This window comes from Pipistrellus kuhlii, unplaced genomic scaffold, assembly GCF_014108245.1.
Source record: "Pipistrellus kuhlii isolate mPipKuh1 unplaced genomic scaffold, mPipKuh1.p scaffold_m20_p_7, whole genome shotgun sequence".
Taxonomy (NCBI): Eukaryota; Metazoa; Chordata; class Mammalia; order Chiroptera; family Vespertilionidae; genus Pipistrellus; species Pipistrellus kuhlii.
The window spans coordinates 30321291-30340184 of NW_023425573.1; the positions used below are offsets into that span (position 1 = coordinate 30321291).

At 59.5% G+C, this 18894-nt stretch overlaps 1 protein-coding gene across 33 annotated transcripts in view; it reads right to left on the reverse strand.

Annotated features, from left to right (window-relative positions):
- Positions 1–1478: 1478 nt before the first annotated feature.
- The window catches only part of KIF1A (kinesin family member 1A), a 72836-nt gene continuing 55420 nt past the window's right edge, over positions 1479–18894 (reverse strand). For 9 of the 33 annotated variants that reach the window (XM_036422388.2, XM_036422421.2, XM_036422420.2 and 6 more), the window contains 11 exons: positions 11746–11860; positions 10814–10947; positions 9964–10025; positions 9427–9572; positions 8783–8974; positions 8246–8323; positions 7715–7839; positions 6412–6564; positions 5796–5988; positions 4952–5070; positions 1479–4607 (listed from right to left, as the gene is read on the reverse strand). In XM_036422388.2, coding sequence (XP_036278281.1) covers positions 4565–4607; positions 4952–5070; positions 5796–5988; positions 6412–6564; positions 7715–7839; positions 8246–8323; positions 8783–8974; positions 9427–9572; positions 9964–10025; positions 10814–10947; positions 11746–11860 — 1360 coding nt within the window. In that variant the 3' untranslated portion in view covers positions 1479–4564. Of the gene's footprint in view, positions 4608–4951; positions 5086–5795; positions 5989–6411; positions 6565–7714; positions 7840–8245; positions 8324–8782; positions 8975–9426; positions 9573–9963; positions 10026–10813; positions 10948–11745; positions 11861–12987; positions 13012–17363; positions 17391–18894 lie in introns of all 33 variants that reach the window. The other 24 variants (XM_036422395.2, XM_036422380.2, XM_036422379.2 and 21 more) reach the window with 7 other exon arrangements.

The following is an 18894-nucleotide window of genomic DNA, read 5'->3' on the forward strand; positions in this document are numbered from 1 at the left end:
GACTGAGACCCGGGAAGGGGAGCCCACAGCATGGAGGACAAGGAGCTGGCTGTTTTCCTGGTTGTCCCCAATTTTGAGGTCCAAGACTTTTACTGAGAGGGTGAAGTTAACACCAACCAACACTCCACCCTGGGCAGCCCTGTGGGAAACCCACCCACCAATCCCCTTGCCCACCAGACCTCACCCTGGATGGCAGACAAACCCGGGCAGACTCCAGCCTGGGGAGAGAGCTGCCCCTGTCCTGTCCTGTCCTTGTCCAAGGCCCAGCCCTCTCGGGAGAGTGGGGAGACAATCTGAAGCCACAGAGACCTAGAGACTGGGCACAGGAGAGCCAGGGTTCCCTCAGGGACCATGTGGAGCGTGAGTCCATGCTGGGCCTCCCATTCCATCCTCAGCACCCACGGGCCTTCGTCTGTACCTGCACCTCCTGCTCCCAGCTGGTGGGGACCTGGCCCTCCGTCTCCACGCGTCCACGCAGAACACACAGAAGGCACGGTCACAGTCCACTGTGAGCACTCCGGGCTCAGTGTCAATCAATGTCAACTCATTTTTTATTTTAGGTACTTTTTGATTTTTAGATAAAACATAAAGGGAGGCTCATCAGCCTTCAGCGGAAACGTCCACCCTTGTGACAAACGCACGAACCCAGTAGCCACGCGGTCACCCAGCAAGGGAACAGTCCCACCGTCCCCGGGTCTCTCGCCTTCCTTCCCGGTGCCGATCGTCCACTCCTCTGGCTCTCGTTCCCACAGGCTCGAGTTTCTCCTGGACAGGGCCCCGTCCCCAGAGCCCGGGGCTGTGAGGGGCACTGACCTTTTAGTGCTGACTGGGATCCCATGCAAGGACGGACCACAGCTGGTGTGCCCATTTCTCTGATGTGAACACTCAGGTAATTTTTTCTTTTGGTTTTTGCCTGATACGAATAAAGCTGGCACGGCGTTGCCTAGGCAGCCGTGGCATGTGACACAAGAGCCACGGGTGAGACGTGTGGGCTGTGAAGGAAGTTGGTGTGAAGATTCACACACATTGTCTACCTTACCCAGAGTTCACTTCCTTTATGTATGGTTTCGATCGTATTTTCCTGATGACGGAGGATGCTAAGCACATTGCTGTGAGCTTATTGATCAAACAGTTTTTGCTCGTTTTTTTTTTTTTTGTTGTTGTTTTTTTTTTGTTTGTTTGTTTTTGTGTGTGTGTGTGTGTGTTTGCCTTTTTATTACTGAGTTATAACGATGCCTCATGTATTCTTATATATTCTGGATACAAATCCTTTGTCCTAACCTTGCTTTACAAACACCTTCTCCCGGTTCCCAGTTGTTTTCTCAGTGATGCATTTTGGTAAGTCTAGAAGTGTTACCGTTTTGTGTTTTACACTTATGTCTAAGATCTATTTTGCCCAACTTCTCAACCTTTGTGACAAGTCTAAGATCCGCCACCCGTGACCCGATGTGCAAATAACGCACAGCAGAGGCCCGCGCTGGTGCTGAGTGAGGAACACGTTTATTTGTAACTGGACAGGGCGCAGGTGCACACAGTACCGGAGCCTAGAGCTAACACTCGGGTGCAGGACGTCGGGGACGGAACCATCACGGCAGGATGGCAGTTACGGTGCAGGGGCGGGTGTGCCACACAACCATGTATGTACAAGCCACAGGGAGCCCCGGGGACAGGCAGCTACAGGAAGCACAGGCCCAGGAAGAAGCCACAGCCTGCTGTTCGGAGGACCATCATGGCAGCCTGCTCACCCCTCCCCGACCACTTCGCCACACCCGCCTGAGGTGGGACCGCCTCACACAGCCGCCTGGGTGTGTGTGTGTGCACACGTGCGCACGTGTGTGGGGTCAGAATGAAACATTGACATCTTAGGAGTGGTTATTCAGAACAGGGAGTCCTTGCAGCTCTTGAGCATGTTAACCCACCCTGGACACCAGCGGGTTATTGGAGGCCACAGCCGGCCGGCCTGAGCCCAGCATCCCCTCTCGGGGCCTCTCCCTAGGCCTCTGGAAGGAACTCACACTCCACTGGAGGGACAGAGAGCCGGATCCGGACAAGCATGGCTGTCTTTCAAACAAAATGAGGCTGCAGCCTGAGCAGCATCCAGCATTCAAACGAAAACCATCAGAGAGTTGGCTTCCTGAGTCTCTCTCTCCTCCCTACTCAGGGGGGACAGGAGCCACACTAGAGCGGACTTTGCTCTCTGCACCCCGAAGGGTGAAGACCCTCGGGGGGGGGGGGGCCCCAGATGAGCCTCACTTGTCACAGATGTGGAAACGAAGTCCCAGTTTGTTAAGCGACTTGTCTCAGCTAACATGACACATGGAGGTTCGGGCAGGGCGGGCACAGAGACCAGGCTTCCTGACTCAGCATGGGCTTCCCCTCCGGTGACTCTGGGTGTCTGGACTTGGACCTAGGACCTCCCGCTACCGCAGGCCGGGAAGGGACATCAGGTCCACCCCTGGCTCCTCACCACTTCCAAGTTGGCCCAGGCCAGAATGAAACAGTTTCTGGAAGCCTCCATGGCCGTGGAGGCTCCTGAACTTGGGGTGATTTCCGGAAACCCGCTTGTGGGCTCCTTCCCTCAGCCCTGCCGAGGAAACAGGTGCTCTGCAGGTTGGCTGGCCTCAGACACCTGTGCCCTCATGCGAAGGCCTCAGACCCCCTTGAAGCCAGGCCCTCAGGCTGGCTGACCTGAGTGGGCCGTGGCTGGGCCCTGGGGAACCTGTCTTAGAACTCACCCCTCCCTTCTTCTCCTGGCCACAGGCTGTCGTAAAAGCCAGTGTTTGTCCCAGACTAGGTCCTCTCCTGTGCGTCTCAGCCCACACCCTCTGAAACACCCGTGGAGGTGAGCACTGTCCCTGCTTCTGGATAGCATTGAGTTCAGTGCAGGATGGGATGGAAGGGCTGCCAGCTGGGTCCGCCCTCCTGCATCCCTCATCTGAGGCCAAGCTTAAGGGGCCTGAATAACTTTCCAAAAGGAAAACCTCACTGGAACCTTGCCCCTTGGACAGGAGCCCACACCACACATCCTTAGAGGAAGGAGCTGGGGGCACTCTGGCCTCAGTGCCCAGAACCGTGGGAATGTCCATGTGTCATGTCAGCACCACGTGGGGACAGAGTGGGTCTCAGAACCGCCGTCTTCAGGGTGAGCTGGAGTCCTCCAAGCCAAGTGGAAGTTGGTGTCAGTGAGCGGTGCCCAGCAGGGGCTGGCAAGGATGGAGGGAGGTGCCAGAGAAAGCTGTGGACCAGCAAGGCTGGGCATGAACCTAGGGCCGAGTGAAGCCCGCTCTGGTGGGGATAGTTTTGTTGTTGTTTTCTTGATCTAAAAAGAGGCCCTATGTGCCTCGGGTGTGGGAACAGGTCTCAGGAAACCCCTAGGCCCTGTGGTTTCTCTGCTGGGATTAGGGCCTGGACAGGACCTTCGACCAGACTGTTGGCCTGCGCTGACTCCTGTCCTGTCCTGGCCAACCCTTGGGCACGGGGTCTGCAGAGGGGCCAGAACAAGACAATGGCAGCAAATCTGATGCTGAAGGGGGAAGAGGAGTCCATGGCATCTTCTCACTGGCACTCACGGGAACTCTCTTCTCTTGGGGCAAAGAGGGGAAATCTCAGACTTTCTTTCCAGGAGCAACCTTGAGCTCACCCCATTTCTCACAGCAATTGGAGGGGCTATACCTCAAGCCCCTCACTGTCTGGACGACCTCTAGCCCCAGCCAGCCTCGCCCTACCTGCCTGGACACATGACATGAGCGTGAGCTCCTGTCCCTCCTTCCCGAACCCGCCAGCATAGCCCCTGCAGCCCCACACCTCCCTCATCTCCCGCACCCTCCTGGGAGCTGCCCCGGCACTGCTGGGAGTCACATCTCAGGTGGCTGCTGTGCAGGTGAGATGTGGGCTATACCTCCTGCTAGAAGCGACACACACCACCTTCTGTGCTGCTAGGACTTCAGGCATCAGGTCCCCCTGACACAGGCTCACACCCCAGGACGAGGGCCTGCCCCGTGGGCAGCTGGAGAGAGCCCTCAGGCAGGTGCCCCAGTGGTAGCAACCTCACTGTGGTCTTCCGAGGCAGCTACCCCACTCTGTCTGTCCCTAAGAGGCTTGGGAGGTTGGTGAGGGAACAAGCGGGAACAGGGTCCATCTGAATCCTAAAGGTCGTTAGAAATAAATACTTATAAATAGAATACAGTCTTATAGTTAACTTCTGAGTGGACTATTTCCACGTCGCTAACTACTGTATATTAATTATAAGTCTGTCTATGCTTAAAAAAATATTAGAACGTCACCGACGCCCCCGACTGGTGCCCTCTGGTCTCTCCAGCACCTCCCAGCTCTTCCCCCCGGGCACAGTCTCAGAGAAGGAATGATGACAAACAGGGCCTCCACTGGGAGCATGACGGTCATGTGGTGCAGGTCCCGGCCAGAGGCGGGCTCTCTGGCCCAGCACAGTGCCCCTGGGACGAGGGGACTTGGCTGTCTAGTGGGAAGGGCTGGGTGGAAAAGACAGACGAATGGTGAGAGGGGGCAGGCCGGACCTGCTGGCTGTCTGGAGGGGGGCGTCTTCCACTCAGACCCGCATCTGGGCAGACCTCCTTCTGGAAAGCTTGGACCTGCGGGAGGGTTGGGAGAGAAGCAGAGCTCAGGGAGGACAGAGAGCCTGCAGCACACTGACCCCAGGCCCCTCTGGTTCCCTTATCACCGGAGAGACATGTCACTGTGACTCCTGTGAAGTCACGGAGAGGGAGGGCCTGGCTATTCCCTACACACAGAGGTATTTCCCTACAGAAAGGTACACCGTGGTGGCAGGTGAAGCTTGAACGTTTGGGGCGTTTATCCACTCGGTGAGCAGCAATGACAAACAGGAACATCCGTGTCCCTGAGGACGTTCCAGGCCTGCCCCCTCCCCCGTCCCAGTGGAGGCGGAAACACCCACCCAGGTCTGAGGTGGCCCTACCGTATGGTCCCGGCCAGGAGCGGGTTGAATGCGTAGAGCCAGTCGTGCATGTCCTTGTCGCTACTGGCCTGCAGCAGGATGCCGCGGTGCTCCGTGCACACGGCGAAGGTGTGGGGCGTCTGCAAAGCACCACGCTGTGAGAGGCACCGCCCCTCCCTGGGGTCAGCACTCAGCCAGGGAGGAGGAAGCAAGAGGGGAGACCCACGGGAGGGGGGCGCGGGCAGGGCCATGTGAGCTCTCTGCAGTGTGCACGGCCTGGCCCAGAAGGTTCTGCAGGATACCCATCTACTCTCATGCCCCAGGGCCCCTTGCCACTGCTCTGTGTCCCCACCTCATGGGCCAAGGCTCCTTCCCCTGGGACCCTGGCACAGCTGTGGCCCAGATATGTCCACTGGGCCCCGTAACCCTGGCCTCCCTTCTTCTCAAGCCTGAGCCCTTGGCATTGTGATTTGAGTTCCCACCCCCACCCCAGGGAATCAAGAATCACCTAGGGCCACTGTAATGGTTGAGGGACCGAATCAGGGCTCCCAGCACCCACATCCACAGCTGTGCTTACTCAGAGGAACAGGGACAAACTGGGGTAAGGGGGCTGGACTCCTGGGCCCACAGCACTCCTGGCCTGTGTGGCTCGGCCCAACCCACCATGGGCATCCTCAGGAGCGGACGGGGATGGGGGCCCTCGAATGGGAGAAGGTTAATGCTGGTCCCACCATCACCCCTGTTGCCACCAGGACTATGAGCCCCATGGGTGGTAGGAGCCCTGGCTCCTGCCCTCTCCTTCCCTGCCTGGACGCACTGTGTCCTGCCAGCCCAGGGCCCGCCCATCCCATTTCTGTGGCCGCACCTTGAGCATGGCCTGCTGGTCCTCGCTGTACTCCACCTGGGCGGTGGAGAGGTTGAGCACAAACCTCTCTACGGTGTCCTTGTCGTTGTTGTACATGTAGGCGTAGGGCCGCCGCACCACCACATAGCGCTTGGCCCAGCCGGCCGTGTGCGGCTCCAGGAAGTGCAGGTAGCCTTTCTTGGAGACGATGGGGCTGCGGGACAGGAATGTCTGCTCGTCCACACCCTCCTGGCAGCCAGTGGGAGGCCCCAGCTCGGAGGTCCACTGTCCGCCACCAGCCAGGTCCCCAGCCGTGCCACCAGCAGGCCTCTGGGAGGAGCAGCCAGGGCAGAGGCACCTGGGGACCTGGCAAGACCCCAACCTGGGAGGCCGGAGACCAGAACCACCAACCGTCTCTGAGCCGTGCCCCCCGCTGTAAGACGGAAAAGCGTAGGAAGGCTGCAGCTGCCCCGGCCTGTCATGCTGTGACCCTCGGCCACACCCATCAACAGTGCTGTGCTCAGGACATCTGCCTGATGGCCACACTGGTCATTTGCAGACACATTGCCACCAGGGCCCTGCTCTGACCTCCCCCAGCCCTAGGTCAGGGGGCAAGGCTGGCTGGTGACCTGCGTACCTGACCCGGACCTCCTGGATGTCGGGAACCAGCAGGCGCTGGGGCTCCTTGTCCGATTCCGTGGCCCGAGCAGGGGAGAGGACCTTCTTGGAATCGGCCTCCGGCACACTCTCGGGCTCCGGGCTGGCCGGCCGGGAGTTGGGCTGCAGGCTCCTGGGGGAGAGGAGGGACACCGCTGCCCTTTGCTGGGCCCAGAACCACCCTCCCCCCAGGCTCCTGATGGGGTCTCATGCTCTCAGAGCCGCTGGGGGCACCTCTGGCTGTCTGACCGCCACACCCACGGTCTGGCCCACCCGCCTGATTCCAGGATTGTGCTGGACGCTGCAGGAAGGGGTCAGCTGTGAGGGGCTCCACACGTCTCTCCCGTGGTGCTCTCTGCCCCTCCCCCTTCTCCCATAAAGGTGGTTGTGGCCACTCGTCCTTCTCCAAATCGAATTGAAAGAGACACAAGTCTCTCAGGGACCGTCTGGCCCATGGCCCCATGGCCCATGCCAGGCCCTATGACTGGACCTGGTGCCCAGGAGGCCTGTCTCAGGAAGACAGTCAGAGGATTCAATGCCATTTTTTTTTTTTTCTTTTTAAGAAAAAATGTAGGCCGAAACCAGTTTGGCTCAGTGGATAGAGCGTCGGCCTGCGGACTGAAGGGTCCCGGGTTCGATTCCAGTCAAGGACATGTACCTTGGTTGTGGGCACATCCCCATTAGGGAGTGTGCAAGAGGCAGCTGATCGATGACTCTCTCTCATCGATGTTTCTAACTCTCTATCTCTCTCCCTCCCTGTAAAAAAAAAAAAAAAAAATCAATAAAATATTTTCAAAAAAGAAGAAGAAGAAGAAATTTAGGAAATGCCAAGGGATTTAAAATTGGATGATCAGACATAAGCCGTGTCCGCAGTGTGTGGGGAGGGTCTCTTCCCAGCACAGCTCCGCTGCCGCGTGCCCTCGCCTGCAGCAGAGGGCTCAGGGTTTTCTCACCGAGCCTTTTATGAGCACTGCCCCATGGAAAGGGTTTCTTGTTTTGTGCTATTTTGACCTGTTCCTGCTTTTATTCGGGGCTAATTTTAAATGTATGTGTCAGCAGAACATGGTCTCAGAAAGAAGGTTAGGACATCAAGCTCACATGAGGCTGCGGGTGGGCCCAGGGCAGACTCTGGGGGCAATGCCTGCAGACCCCATGCCACCAGGCCTGTCCTGGATGGCCGGCTGCCCCGAGTGACTTGGCCACCCGCGCCCCCTTCTCCGCACTCTGTGCCCGTGTCCTGGCCATCGTTATCGGTAGTCTTGCAGAGCTGGAGGCTCACTCACCTCAGGTCGGCTGCTCCATACCGCCCTTCGACCAGAGAGGGACAGGTGGAGGAGGGAGTGAGTGTGGCCACCCCCAGAGGGGACAGGGACGTGTCCTGCAGCAGTGTGACGGACATCTCAGAGAGCTGTGGAGGAGAGAGTCTTTTACAGGGGACACAGAGAGGGGACGGTCTCGTGGCGGGGACACTGAGGCAGTGGCCAATTCCTGCTGGTATTTGACCTCATTTAAGGCACCCCCCCACCCCTCCCAGCCCCACAAAGGACTCATGGCTGTAGGGCTTCAAAGAGCATCGAGGACCACACTGGGAGGTGCTGGGAAGGTGTGGCTGAGCCAGACTTTAGGACGTGCACCCTGAGGACTATGGGGAGAGGCCCTCCGGGCAGAGGTAGAGGCCAGTGAAGAGGACAGAGGCAAGCAAGGCAGGCTGCGGGGCGGGGAGTGAGGACCCAGGAAGCCTGGAGTGCCATGGGGACACTGGCGTGGAAGGCCATGAGCCAGGGTGGGGGCTCCGGGCCTGACGCGGTGCCCACCTTACTCTCGCTAGCGCTGATGCAGACGTGGCTGTGTGTGTACTCTCTGTTGAACGTGTGCGTGAGGAGGCGCAAACACTGCAGGAACAGCAAACACCAGTCAGGAGTCTCCTGGGACCAGGCTCGGCCAAGGGCTCAGCCCCCAATAGCACAGAGACCTGCCCAGGTGCCCAGACTGCAGGTCAAGGTGGGAGCACCTTCAGGCCTCTAAAAAGATGGGCAAGCCAGGGAAACCTCCCAAGGCATGCCGGGGCCTGGGCGAAGGCCTGCTTGGTGGGCTCCAGCCGCAAAATTGGCTGGGATTCGGGTGGTCAGCTCCCCACTGATGTAGGCATCCAGGAGAGGACATGACACTGCTCAGGGAGGAGGCTGTAAAAGGCTCCCAAATTCCAGTGTAGGTGCGGTGGGGGCTGTGGGCAAGGCCCCTCGTTCTCCCAGCTCCAGGCCCTGACAGAGCCAGCATGGTCAAGGCCACATCACTGGAGCCCTGCAGGGGCTGGGTCATGGCCATGCTGACCACCCGCCCAACTGCCCTACCTTGACGGCCAGCTCCCGCTGCCTCTCGTTGGGAGTGTCCAGGGGCGACGGTCGGCCATCAGGAGAGGAGGCGCTGGACAAGCTGCGGGACTCGGAATCCTCGCTGGAGGCCGGGGACAGCGTCTCGGGGACGGGCCGCTGGGTGGTCTCCAGCTTCTCCCGCAGCAGCAGGTAGTGCCTGGTCTTCTCGACCTGCACCCGAGAGCCAGAGCGTGACCTCACCTGCTGCACTCGAGGGCGAGGGCCGGGCGGGCAGCCCCCTGAGCACCAGGACCCCAGGTCAGATCCTGGGAGAGCAAAGCGACCTGAGGCCACACCGCTGACGGGAATCAGCCCCCGCAGCCAGCACGCTGCCCTCCTTCCATCCTGGCCTCCCGCCCAGCCTGTGCCAGCCCTGAGCAGATGGACACTCAAACTCTGACACAGCAGCCTGCGGGGCCCAGAGGGTGGGCATGGGCCTCTGCTGCATGCTGTCCACAGCTGCTGGACACTGGCTCCCGGACTTAGTGACTGAGGGCCTTGCCCACCCTGATTTCTGGTCTCTGTCTGCAAGCCGACAGCCCTCTGCAATTAGGTCCGTGACAGCAGTGTGAGTGCTCTGGCCCGCTCTGACCTGGGGTGGCCTGGGACCCCCACAGACTCACCTCCTGCAGCAAGCTCAGCTTCTCCAGCTCCCACTGGTGGTCCAGGATCAGGCTGTCACTGCGGGGCCTCCAGCCTGCCAGGTTCTCCTCACCCCGCACGTAGGCCACAGACGTGTCCAGCACCCGACGGCGCCGCCGCTGCATCCCTGAAAAGGGACACCTGTCTAGCCACGTCTCTACCGGGGGTGCAGGGACAGGGCCCTGGGGCAGCTCGCCCTCCCCTAACCCTTGGTCCACCCTCAGAGCCACCCTGGGCTCGCCCAAGGAAAGTCTTACAGGATCGCGTCCCATGGGGGTGAGAGCTCAGGATGCCCTCCCTTCTGCCTGCCTTCCCATTGCTGCCTCTCCCCGCACTGTCCCCCAGCCCCCAGCCCCTCAGAACAACCCTGGAGAGGCCCGTGCTTCTCACAGGGAAGGACCCCCCCCCCGAATGGCAGCTTCGCTGACGTCACCCGGAGTGACCGAGAGAACCCCAGTGACTCGCAACTAAGTGCCACCCCCGCCCCGCCTGCCACAGAGAGCAGGACAGACACCTACCTGGGCTGCCCGCATCGGCCACGTGGCACAGGCTGAGGTCATATACACCGGTCACACGGTTGCTGTGGGGAGCAGAGGGGGACATGCTGTAACTAAGCACCGGGATGCCCAGGACCAACTCCCACCACCATCAAATGCACCTTGGGCACCTGCCCTGGCCTGCCCCTGCAGTGGCCTCAAAGTGGGGAGCTGGGTGCCAGGCCCCACATTGCAGCCCTACACGGAGAGGCTCCATCTCAGACCCCTTTTCCCTGGGACTGCCGAGTCTGCCAAGGGCACCCACCGACACTCCTGTGGACCTCTCAGATGCCTGGTCGTGGCCAGCCCAAGGCCACTGAGTCCTGACCCCCACACCCCCTCCTCCCAGCTGTGCCCAGAGTGGCCTGGACATGGGGGTCCACGGGACAGAGCATGTGGGGGACTTCACTGCCTTAACACTGTCCCCCGAGAGTGCAAGGAGTGGTGGGAGTGTGAGAGGCACATCTGGTCCTAGAGTCTGACCCTCAGGTGCTGCCAGCATCCATCCCGAGTCCTCTGCGGGCCTGGCGCCGGCCCCCACATTTATCCTTCCTCCCCCGTGTGCAGGCGAGGGGCCCTGTTGGTCCAGACCCCTGTAGCCGCGGGAAAGGTCACCTGGTGGTGGGGTGCAGTGTGGCTCCCTAACATGCCATTGGTGTCCCACACATGCCCCCTGGCTGCCAACAACCCCAACATCAGGGTGAGGAGAAGGGCGGAGAGCAGGGGGCCATCCAGGAGCAGACAAGCTGGACTCTCGTCAGCCCATGCCCCAGCATCCCAAGCAGTCTGGTCTCTGGGTGACCAGGGCGCCCTGCCCACTCCAGCAGCTCACCTCTCCGAGGCCCGCAGGCTCCCGCTGCCAAACAGGTTTCGGATGGAGCGTGAGGCGGGCAGCTTGGCGTCTCGGGAGTAGAAGACCATGCAGAAGTCCTTGGTGATGACGGCCGGCTGGGCACAGTTCTCCATCTGCGGGGACAGGGAAACAGGGGCTCAGGCACAGGGACACCCCCTTCTAACCTCCTGGGGGCAAGAGCCACGGCACTGACCGGGCCCCGCATGGCCCCAGAGCAGGCGGGAGAGTCCCTGCTCCTCGCTGGAGCACCTCCCGGCAGAGGCAGTGGGCCCTGCCTCACAGGGCTGCCCAGGACCAGCTTCTGTGCAGAGGCCCCGAGGGTCACCGTCTCGGGCCTCAGCTGCCTCACCATCGATCCGAGACACACCACACAACATGTCTGTGAGAATCCACCCACACGCGCCTCTAACCCGCCACAGACCACATCACGGTGGCGGATGTGGTGTCATAAGCAGCTGCTCTGTGTTCCTGAAGTTCAGCTGTAACTCTGACAAAGCCAGTGGGCACGGGGGCCTTGTCTGGGCAGAGCCATTACAGACGGAGGAGTAGGCTCTGAGTGGGGTGATGCCCTCACCTCTGATGCTGACCCCAAACTTCCAGATTCCTGGCTAATGGACCCACTAGATTCGCCCTGGCTCCCAGCCTGCTCTGTGTGTCAGGCCCTGGGGATGGGGAGGAGGCTTCTGTGTTTGAGCTGCCTGGAGCACCGATGCCACCTGGCCACCCGACAGCCCACACAGTAAAGACACGGGTGGGCCGACAGCACTGCCACTCGAGATGCATGGAGGCCACGAGGACTTGGGGGACAGCAGGGCCATGTGGGCTTGTCCAGAGCACACTAGCCCTCCTTGCCCTGGGCAGGCTCGGGGGACAGGTGGTTTCGGTGGTGTGCCTGGGCATAGGAGTCTTGCCTCAATGTAAGCAGAGACGGTCATGTAGATCTTCTCTCGGTACGGGGTGACGCGGTTCAGCAGGAGGGAGTTGTGCATGGAGCTGTCCCATGCAGCCTCGAACTGGTAAAAGGTCCTGACGGGAACAGAGAGAAGGTAAGATAATGATGTGCAGGCCACACTGGGTTGGGGTGGGGACATGCAGACGGACAGACAGACATGTGGGCGACCCGCAGGGAGTGTCGCTGGGGTCACAGGTCCGGAGGCCTGGGGGGGGGGCAGCGTCCAGGAAAGACAGGCCCCTCCTTACTCAGGACTGGGGGGGGGGGGGGGAGGAGAGGGGGGAGCGCGCTCCAGATGCCACCAGCAGGGCGGGCCCAGCTGTCACCTCCGCTGTGGACCACGAGCGGCATGTGGCAGCCCACAGCTCTCAAGCTGAGAGCAGGGAGGGTGAGGAAAAGGAAAGAGGGGAAAGACTACAGGGTGGGGACAGGGCGGGAGCCTCGGTCTGAGTAAGGAGGTGCCATGGTCTCTCCTTGGACCCTAAGGAACCTGTCCCAGTTTGCAACACCCTCCAGGGCCCACCTCCTCCATTACCGACTCGGCCCTGGGAGGATGCTGGGAGTGGAAACCGGCGGCCAGTTGCAGACTGCCCACTGCGGCCAGGCTCTCCCCTCAGGCAGAGCAGGCTGGGCCTCTCCTCTGCCCCCATCTCTAACCCGGAAAGATAACGAGCCGAGCACGAGCCAGGGGCCGGCAAACCCCTCCCGGGTGGGGGCCGCTCAAGCCATGGACGGCAGAGCTCCTACGGTCTTGCCTGCATATTGGAGGCGGGGAAAGTGCCTCGGTCTCCACTGTGGCCTCCCCGTGGGCCCTGGGCAGTGCTGCACAGCCCCCTGTCTCGCCCGGTTTCCATCCAAGCATCTTCACAGAGACACAGCTGAGAAACACGCCAACACAAAGCCGGGCGGTGGCACAGGCCCAGGAGTGTGGAGGCTGCCTGGGGAGCCAGGCCTCGAGGGGCATGGGCAGCACCTTGGCTGTCCTTCTCTCTGTGGCACGGCCCAGGGGCGCAGGACTAAGCGGTGGGAGGGGACCGGGCCGTGTGGGACATAGGTCACTGAGGACAGAGATCCAGGGGAGGGGAGGTAAGGGCAGCGGGCGACAGAGGGGCAGAGAGCGTGGGGAGACACCAGAGGAGAAAGGAAATTGAAACGCAGAAGAGGAAGGACCAAGCGAGTGCGGAAGAGAGAGTGATTGTACCTAGTATCATTTCCGGAGGAAACGCTAAAGGCGAGGCAGGCAGGACACACGTACACACACAGAAGAGATTCATATGTCAGAACAAGCACTGTCACCCGCTCGGCACAAGCTAACAGACACAGGCCACGCACCACTCCAAGCACCACCCACAGTGTCTGCAGGGAGAGCCTGGGTCTGTTCCCTGCAGGACCAGTGGGCATCCCTGGAGCTGCAACTAAGACCTAGAGGGACGCAGGCCATCCGGGAGGCCCGCAAACACCCAGGCTCTGTAAGCCCAGGCCTGCAGTCCCCAGACTGCCCAGCTCCAAATGCCATGGCATAGCCACCGGGTCTCAGCCTGTCGGCAGACCCGTCTCCCTGCCTCAGAGATGCCTGGTGGTTACAGGAGCTGTTACTTGAGCACAATGCCTGGGGCTGTGGGAAGCAAGCCCACTGGACATGAGGCCCCTCGGAGATGCTCCTGGTGAGAGGTCCTTAGTCAGGCTAGATCATGGCTTTGTCCTGATCGGACACTGGTGACCTAGAAGATCTCCAAAACCTGACTGGTGGATCTCACAGGTAGGGTGGGTGGTGGGAGAAGCCCAGGTGCCCATCACCCAGGTGCCAAGAAGGCCAACTAGACCAGGGTCCAATTTGGCACAACCATGATGCTACCCCAGCCCTATGCCACCTCCTGCAGAACCCTCATTGGTGTCTGCATGTACCATGGGTACCAGATCCTGAAGCCCCAGTTCCTGAGGCCTCTGCAGTGAGGGTCTCACCCAGACCCCTAGTGAGAGTCAGCAACGGTGGCAGTTGTGTGCAGGGTGGGGTAGGTGGCAGAGTGACAGCCACAAGGGAGGCCCCAGGATTGCAGGGCACAGTGTGGGAACCAAGGACAGTTGCCCTTCAGCCACATGGCAGGAACATGGACCCAGAGAGGCCAAGAGGCTGCAGCTGGGAGCTGAGGAGGCCCTGCCAGGACCCTCACTCATGAGCAGCACAGGGTCCTCCTCAGGAGCTCTCTGCACACCAGGTCACCCAGGAGGGAGCCCCATTCCACGCAGCACCCCTCACTCTGCCCCACGAGACATTCAGCTAATCCCCCAGATATTGCTGTCAGGAGAAATGTGTGGCCCAGACGTGGGGTCCCGGGCCTGTGGCATCAGCACGCTGTGAGGACATGTTAGAGGTGCAAACTCCCAGGCCCCATCTCAGACCCATGGGGACCCTCTCATGAGGCACGGGGTGGAGGCACGGGGTCTCAACAAGATTCACACCTGGGCCCTTCCAGGGGAGGCTGGCCAGCCTTTGGGGCACCAGACTGGACTGCCTGTACCTGGTGGGATGGGGTGGGAGTCACTGTGGGCCACTGGGCTCTTCCTCCACACCCCAGCACTTTAAGGGCCCCATGGACACTTCTGCTTGGGGCGGGAGCGTGGGCCCTGGGTAAGAGGAAGGAACAAGGGGGGAGGGCCTTGACCAAGTGTCACAAAACCCTCCTCCTCGGCTCTTCCTGGGTGGCTCTGCCCTGTGCCCCGTGTGAGAGACACCTGGCATCTCAGTGCAGCCCCTCGGGCAACGTGGAGCAGTTTGTACAGAAAACATGCGTTTTGCTCAGAGGCTATCCATTTTAAATTAAGGAGGAGTTTTAATTAAATTCGAACTGGTACAGTTACTGAGAATTACAGGGCTTAGTGTACAAGTCCTAGTGCTGAGGGCTTTTCATGTATCAAGTCATTTAATTCAGGCAGGGGCTCATATTAAGCCCATCCTGAGGGGGGAGGAAAATAAGGTTCCAGAAGGTTCCGCCACTTGTCCACACTCACACAACCAGCCAAAGCACAGCTGGGTAGCCACAGCCTTGGTCCACACTCTAGATGTCCGGGACGAGACCCTCCCTCTACCATTCCCACCACCTGTGAGTCCCTGCACCATTCAGCACAGTGACTCCTGCCTGTGAGGGAGGCTCAAGCCCGAACTTGGGGGCTCCCCTCCCCCCTCAGTGCCCTGAGCCTCCTCTTGCAGGCCCTGGAATTCGGGATGGGCTCCTTCTCGGTGCAGGGCTGAGGCTCATGAAGTCGGGGGACTAAAGGAGGCCCTACTGACAAGAAAAGCCACCTCTCTCTCCTTCCCAGATGCCGTGTCCCCTCCAGGCCAAGGATACTGTTTGCACTCTACAGTACATGCTTAGAGCAAGCATGTCAAACTCGCGGCCCATGGCCAATGCGGCCCACAACGAATATTTTTGCAGCCCAGCCAATATGCAAGAAATGTCTTAATAAAAATTTTGTCACTCAATTTTTACAATATCCTGTTACATGTACATTATATTGTATATATATATATATATATATATATATATATATATATATATATATGCCTTAAGCAACCGGATGACCGAAAGTTAACTATGACACACACTGACCAGCAGATGCTCAGCGTAGGAGCTGCCTCCTGTGGTCAGTGCACTCCCACAGCCAACCTCTCTAGGTCCCTCCCACCAGTTGGCCAACCCCAATCAGCCCTGATCAGGATTGGGTGAGATGGCCCCAATCGGCCAGATTGCAGGCCAGGCTGAGGGACCCCGACCCATGCACGAATTTGTGCACTGGGCCTCTAGTTATTAATAACAAACTACAATGTTTGCTAATGACTGATTACTATAATCGTGTTGCATTCATTTCCCTTATGCGCAGGTGCACTATTTCTCTCCACTAATAGTAGCAGGGAATATTGTAGCAGCCGATTGCCACGTCATTAGTCTTGTACTAACTTGTTTGGTGTGCACAACAGGAAATACTTTGCTTTCAGAGAACGAGAAAAATAAGTTTATTAGCATTACACTTATTAATTTCTGCAGTTATTCAGTTAATATTATTTTATGCTAATGATTACTTGTTTATTTTAGCCCTTTGTATTCAGGATGTCTCTGTCGAAATAAACCTACATTTCTATGAAAACTGGAACTTTTGTGTGTTTTTTTGTGGCCCAAGCAAACTTAAACCTTGTTTATTTGGCCCTTGTTAGCCTTTGAGTTTGACATGCTTGACCTAGCACCCTCCTGGAGGCACCATGTTTGAGGGAGGTGGTGTCTAGGACCAGCCTGAGCACTGAGCTGGTTGCTGAAATGCAAACTCAAACAAAATACCCACACCCGCCTGCAATCATATTGATGGGCAGGAAGTTTCCACTTATCCAGAAACCAGCCCCTACGCTGGGTCCCTTCCAGGGATGAGCCAGGGCTGATGGGCTCCCACCAGCGCCTTCTGAAGACAGGGTGCAGTGGCCTTGGCCGGCCTGGCCCACCTCCAGGACCAGCTAGCAGGCCGCCTCCTCCAGCAAACCCTCCCAGTGGCCTGGGACAGGCAGGTCCCTGTTCCAGGCCCTGAAGGCTGTGCCCCTCCTGTGTGGCCACCACCACTGCAGGTCGCTGCCTCACCCGCTGGTGTTCCCAGGGAAGGGCCTGTCGCAGCCCTCAGGGACACACCCCCAGGCACACTCACAGTGCCCAGCTGTCCAGACCATCACAGCCAGGACCCGACAGGGACACAGCCTCAGGCGGTCTGGCCGTGCATCCCACCAACCCCTGTGTAGCTTACAGACCCAAGACCCAAACATTCAAGCTGGAAGTCTTTAGTCTTCCCACAGGGAACCCCCAGGACCACCACATGGAACTCTGGCCAAATCCACCGGGATCCAGTACGTGACAGCCTTGTAGACTCCAGTCTCACAGACACAGTCTGGATTAGGCACTGAGGCTGGCCAGCCTCAGGGGCTTAGACTTTTTTCAGCAGGGATGGAAGGTCCCCAGCCCAGGAACCTGTGTCTCCAGTGGTTTAACCTGAGACCACCCAAGCAAGTCCAGAGACTTACTGGGCCCCTCACAGCTTTACTGTCCACTTACTTCCTACAGGGTGAGTGGTGGCCACAGCCAGGTGAGAGGCTCACACCCAGGGGTGGAAGGGGCAGAGGTGGAGATCTGGCAGAGTGGCTTCACTCCCTCCCTCTTTTCTCTGTCATCTTTTGGGGAGCCGGGCCAGCCAATCTGCATGCAAAGCGCCCACTGCCCTCCAGTAGGGTGAGGTCGGGTGGGCACGGGGTGGGTAAGGTTTGGGGTGGGAGGAGCGGGAGCCAGCCAGTGCCTACAGGAGGGCAGCAAACTACCAAAGCAGCCAAAACCAAGAGAGGGGCAGAAGGGACTCAGCCGGGGGGGGGAGGGGGGGGTGAAGAAGCAATTTTAAAAAGCAAAAAGGTATTCTAAGGAAATAAAAGATGAAGAAACAGGAAGGAGAGATGAGCAGTGTAGAAGGAATCCAGAAAGTGGAAATTAAAACTCAGGGCTGGGAGGAGGGGGCAGGGAGATGCTGAAAGAAAACCGAGGGCACAAATGATACCTAGGCATGTCCGAATCAAGAAACTGCCTGCAAAACACAAACAGTCACAGGTTAGTGAGGCTTCGGGGCAGTGGGGGTGGGGCAGCGGGCAGGGGCAGCGGGCAGCGGCAGGGAGGGGGAGCTGCACAGAGAGAAGCCACCAAGCTGGCAGGCCCACTCTGAGCCAGGGAGCTGCAAAGCGTGGAGCCTCAAGCAGGGAGGCCGGGGCTGTGGCAAAGCTCGTGGGCAGCCCGAGACCCGAAGCCTGAGCTAGGCTGGGGTCACTGAGCCTCAGCATCTGAGGGGGAGAAGGGGCCCTGTTCATCTGAGGAGCAGCCGGATCCACCACGGGGCTCCGAGAATGCCAGCCAGGGTCCTGGAAGAAGAAGGCCCTAGGGAGGGGCCTGCTGGCCTAGCCGGCCAAGCCTTAGCACGGTGCCTGCCCAAGGCTTCTCCAGGGCAGTGCGGGAGGTGGGGCCAGGCGGGCCAAAGCCAAGCATGGGGCCAGAGCAGCGGTGGTCTAAGGGCTGACGGACCCCAGAGCTGCCCTGAAGCTGCTTCACTCCCACAGCCCCAGGTGCAGGACCAAAGCCCGTCAGCAATGGGTATGGCGCCTCCGGGGACAGGAAGGACCTTTGAGCCAAAGCCCTGCTGGCTGGAGGTCCAGCAGCCTCCTAGGCTACCCTGGGACTTAGCCCAGGGCTGAGGCTCCCCACGGTGTCCCCAGCAGCAAGAAGACCCATAAACAGGGTGGAAGGCCTGGGAGGCACCCTCTCTACCCCTTTCCTTTGCCTCCCCACTCCCTTCCTGCCCCAAGAATCTAGGAATTGCCAGAGGTCAGGGGAAGGTTGAGGTCCAAGGCATCACTCAGCAAGACACCAAGGGGCACATGCCCTCCCGTAGGGGTCCTGACTCCCATAGCCCAGACACAGCATCCCAATCCGTGCAGGCAGCCCCCGTGTGGGTGGGTGCCACGCCTTCACTGCCAGGTCCCGGGGTGCATTCGCACAGTGACAGGCCCATCTTCACAGGTGCAGCCCCAGCCTGCTTGTCATGGTGTCACCTCCACATGAGAACACCCCCCAACGCTCTCCTCCAATCCCTCCCTCCTCTGGATATGAGTACAAGGTGTGTTCCTCCTAAAAGGTCCCAGGGCAGGGCTGGAACCAGAGCCTCATCTGCCCCAGTTGGGTCCCTGTTTTCCAATCCCCAAGTTGCTCATCTGAGGGATGGTCCCTTACAGCCTCCTCTCAGGGTGTCTGAACCCGAGAGTCAGAACGGGAGGCAACTCCCCAGGACCCTCTGTCCGTATAGACGTGGGCACTTCTACAACGTGGGCGCCACCTCCCTCTGCAAGCACATGCAGCCTTCACAGCCTCAAGGGCCCATGGAGACACCCTCAGGTTGAGCTCAGAGAGTCAGGCAGGAGGAGGGTTTGGGAGCAGCCGGTGTGGGACTGAAGCACCCTGCTCACCTCCCCACAGCCCTGGACAGCAGCCCCTCAGACACTGCCGTGCCTCCAGGGATTCCAGGCTGCTCTCCGCAATGTCAG